Source organism: Antrostomus carolinensis, unplaced genomic scaffold (genome assembly GCF_000700745.2).
Source record: "Antrostomus carolinensis isolate BGI_N321 unplaced genomic scaffold, ASM70074v2 scaffold28091, whole genome shotgun sequence".
Taxonomy (NCBI): domain Eukaryota; kingdom Metazoa; phylum Chordata; class Aves; order Caprimulgiformes; family Caprimulgidae; genus Antrostomus; species Antrostomus carolinensis.
In genome coordinates this window covers 26,392-30,380 of record NW_010292459.1, presented here as the reverse complement: position 1 = coordinate 30,380, position 3,989 = coordinate 26,392, and the positions used below count along the sequence as shown (strand labels likewise).

At 46.6% G+C, this 3,989-nt stretch overlaps 1 protein-coding gene across 1 annotated transcript; it reads left to right on the top strand.

The window, feature by feature from the left end:
- Positions 1-529: 529 nt before the first annotated feature.
- On the top strand, positions 530-3,989 carry LAMTOR3 (late endosomal/lysosomal adaptor, MAPK and MTOR activator 3; the record flags this gene model as incomplete). Its single annotated transcript, XM_010176976.1, has 4 exons — positions 530-588; positions 1,513-1,646; positions 2,738-2,801; positions 3,533-3,989. Coding segments are annotated over 4 exons (331 nt in total), but the record flags the coding sequence as incomplete, so codon positions are not given.

Genomic DNA, 3,989 nt, shown 5'->3' with positions numbered 1-3,989 from the left:
GGGAGCCGGAGGGGCCTGAAGTTGCCGGCAGCTCCAGCTTCCACCCGCTCGTTTGAGCAGAAGCTCATCGTGTCGTCGTGAGGAGCGGAGACCTGTTCCCGGTGACTCGGCTGCCTAATCCCTGATAATTCCCTTTTCGGTAACGAACTGCCGGTTACCGGCAGCGCCAAACGGCTAAAGACCCCGATAAGGCGCACGCTTTTTCCGAGATAAGGCGCAGGCGCCCCTGGAGTGCGGCCAGCGCGGGAAGCCTCTTGCTTGGCCAACGAGATTTGATTAGTAGCATCAGCCCTTCATGAAGCTACAAGTTCTGTGCAGTTTTCAGTGGTGTAATTTTGTACTTCTCTTTTTACTGCTCACAGAGACCAGCTGTACTAAACAGAACAAATCCCCTTTAGTGAAATACTAAATTAGGGAAGGCATCAGGTTTTTTTCCATCTTTTCCCCTTCCTTGCTCATTTGTTCAGGGAAAAAAGATCTTTGCTACTAATTACTCTGTTTATAAAATGGTGTCTCACTTTTTTTGCAGCGTTGAAGGTCTTCATGCTATTGTAGTCTCAGATAGAGATGGTGTGCCTGTCATCAAAGGTAACTTCAGCTTTGCACCGTGCTCTGCAACCGAAATCCTGATTGAACAGCAGGGGGTGGAGAAGTACAGCAGGATCTTCTCTGCTTGTGCCCCAGACATGAATATCCAAAACTGAAGAATTAAATTAGACTTTTACTCCAAGCTCTATAGTTGGTTATGTACCTCTTTAAATTTAATCCTTTTGTTTGTCCATCTGCAATGTCCTCAATAATTGCAGGCCACAGAAATTTTCCTCGGTGAATAGGGTTGGAGTGGTGCAAGGTGCTTGTATCCTCAAGTCACTCGCGGGCTGATACAAATTACAAGGAGAGCTTATTGGTATTTGTTGACTTAGCCCGTCTGTGCTCAGGAGCAATTGCATCCAACTCTTACGTGTATTGCTTAATTTTGTGTGCTTTTTGGTACTGTGATTTTTATCATCTCTGCAGACTTTAAGATGTTTTTATGTTGTGGGTACACTAGTTAAGAGTACTGAAGAGTCCTGATTCAAGTACCGCAGATTATTTTTTTGTTTTAATGTCCCAAAGTATTTAAACACTTGCACAGAACTTGCACATCTTCACCTGTTTTCACTGAAGTGTCTCTGTGAGTCAGTAATCAATTGAAAGGCTGGGATGGGTGCAGACAGCACTGAGGGGCACAGGACCCAAGTGGCGTCAGCACAGGCTGTGCTGATGGAAAGGAAAAGGCTGTCTCCTGGGCATGCTGGGGAGGGTGCTGGTATAATGAGCACTGATCATGCACAGAACATCAAATGATGTACTGCTCATGAAGACTGTCCTGTACTCCTCGCAGAGCCGGTATGATGTGTTACGTGCTCCCCAACACCAGATCTGCTTTTGGCAGAGGACCCAGCTGGATGAGGAGTTGCGATGCAGCCATAGACACTGTGTAAATATAAGAATTTTCTTGTTCTGTTCCAGTTGCCAATGATAATGCTCCAGAACACGCACTGCGACCTGGCTTTCTGTCCACCTTTGCCCTTGCCACAGATCAGGGCAGTAAACTAGGACTTTCTAAAAACAAAAGTATCATCTGCTATTACAATACCTACCAGGTGAGTAGTAACCCTGGCGTGGCCTGTTCTCGGTGACCAGAGCCGCTCCTGAGCAAAGGAGAGGTGGTTTAAACTCTGCTAGATTTCCACTTGGCTGCTATTGAAGTGTTTGTGGTTTATTTCTTATGCTGCTTAAATGGCTAAGCTAAACTTTTGCACTATTTGTTAAGCTTTTCTTACATTCCTCAAAACTGAGATTTACTGGTGGATAACGGTGAATTTTTTTGACCAGGTGGTAATGATGAATTTGCAGCAGAGGCTGCTCATATGGCCTTCAGAATCTGTTACAAAGGGTTTATGTTCTCTTTTACAAACAGTATTTGGTTTTAATTGGTGTCACCTAAAGCTAAATAAGCACATGCAGCCTGCTTCATAGCTGATCTGGCTGCCAGTAGGAGTTTGAGGTAAGAAAGCTTTGAAATAGCACTCACATTTTTTTACAAACTGGTTATTTGTGTCCTGAAATCCATCATCTACTAAGCTTCTGCTCCTTCTTAAGTTCTGGTGGTTGTGAGAGCTTTTTATTGTGACTGCAGGAAACTGGCCAACTGTTTAGCCTTACAGTATGTATCTAGCTTTGTTTGGAAAGTAAGTGGGTGAATGAGTTGGTTTATGCATAATGAGTACATTGCTTTGATTCTCTTGACGCTAGTAGCTTGTTGTTGTGCTCAAGATTCCAGTTCCCTATTAATGGAAGAAGAGATAATGCTATACACTGAATAGTATTCTAAAACAACAAACCTGCCTGCCCTCACGTTACCTGTGGAGAGTGTGGTCTCCATAGTGCAACCTGCAGTGTTTGCAGCCGAGTCAGGTTTCAGGCAGGTAACACTGCAGAACACGGGAGGGAGGGAGGGAGGGAGGGAGGAAAACACCAGGCTCTCTGTGTGCCGCTTCCTGTACTGTGGTGTGAGTTCTGTTGGTGTTTTTAACCGTGAATCTCATGAAACAGATACACTGAAAAGTCAGCTCTGTGACTCTTAGTCCTGCTTGCCCTTGAAACTGCTTGTTTCAGAAAGGATTTCTGTGGCAGAGCTCTGACATCCAGCGTGTGTTAGCTGCCGGCTGAACGCTGTTCTCTCTCCGTGCAGGTGGTGCAGTTCAATCGCTTACCTTTGGTAGTGAGTTTCATTGCCAGCAGCAACGCCAACACCGGTACGTCTTCTCGTGTATCTTAAGTGTTGCAGTATTTTAAGGTCCAGGTGTTTCAGTACTTGAATTTGCTTCAAGGTATATTAACTTTGCTCCTGCTATGACTTTTGTTAGCATATTGCGAAGGGGAGAAGGGAAAGGTGTGAGTAAAAATTCATAGTTTTTTAGGTGAGTCGCTGAAGTTGTTCTTCTGTTAGAAGCATATTTCTCCTGTGATTAACCTTACCCTTGCTATGTGAGAGTGTTCACTGCACCAGCAATGGTTGTACCATATGAGCCAGTTGTTTGGTCTCTTTCCATCAGTTCCAGGTTAAGTTCCAAAGTAACATGTGCAGTTTCACATTCTCAGTTGGGTGGGGTGGGGAAATCCTTCAGTGAGGCACCTGGCCTTGCCTGTGAGGGCGCTGGCTACTGAGAGTGAGAGCAAAAGGGATTGAATTCTTGCAGAGCTGCTTGGGCAGCGGTAGCTGTGGGCAGCAGCAAGGCGATGGGGGAGGCAAGCAGGAGCATGGGAGAGCGCTGCCCTGCACGGCCCCCCGCTGGTGCTGGGGCTGCAGGTGCCCTGCCTGGGGGTGCTGCCCGCTGTTCCCCTGGAGAGGGAGCAGATCCAGTGAAATGCTCTGTGTTTCGGAAAACACCGCCTGTGACGTGGAAGAGGAGGGAGCTGTGGGATTTGGAGAGAGGCCTCTCAGTTCTCTGTTGTTTGAGATGTTCTGTTTCTTCTCTCTTTCCAGGGCTGATTGTAAGTTTGGAGAAGGAGCTCACACCCCTGTTTGAAGAACTGAGGCAGGTTGTTGAAGTTTCCTAACCGGATGGTAGAGCCGGAGTGCAGCATCCCTCTGCAGCCCAGTGGACAAAGATTCAATAATCCTCAGTCAAATAACACGTCTCGGAAGAAATACCACAGCTCCTTAGTGTACTAAGTAAGAGTAAATTGTACATAGTACTGAATCTGAAATGATCTACTAGTGTGTTGTAGGTGGATGTTACTTTAGGCCATGCTTCTTGTCTCGTGCAGTACTGGAGAGACCACCAGAATAGCTCCCATGGAGTTTAGCTCAGCCAGCTGAGCCAGATCGGTGTGATGCTCTTGGCTCAAGTGGGCAACCCACAGATCTCTTGCTTTACAGGGAACCGGGCACACCCTGGGGTTTATCCTCAGGCCAGCTACCGCTGCATGTTGGAAAGCAG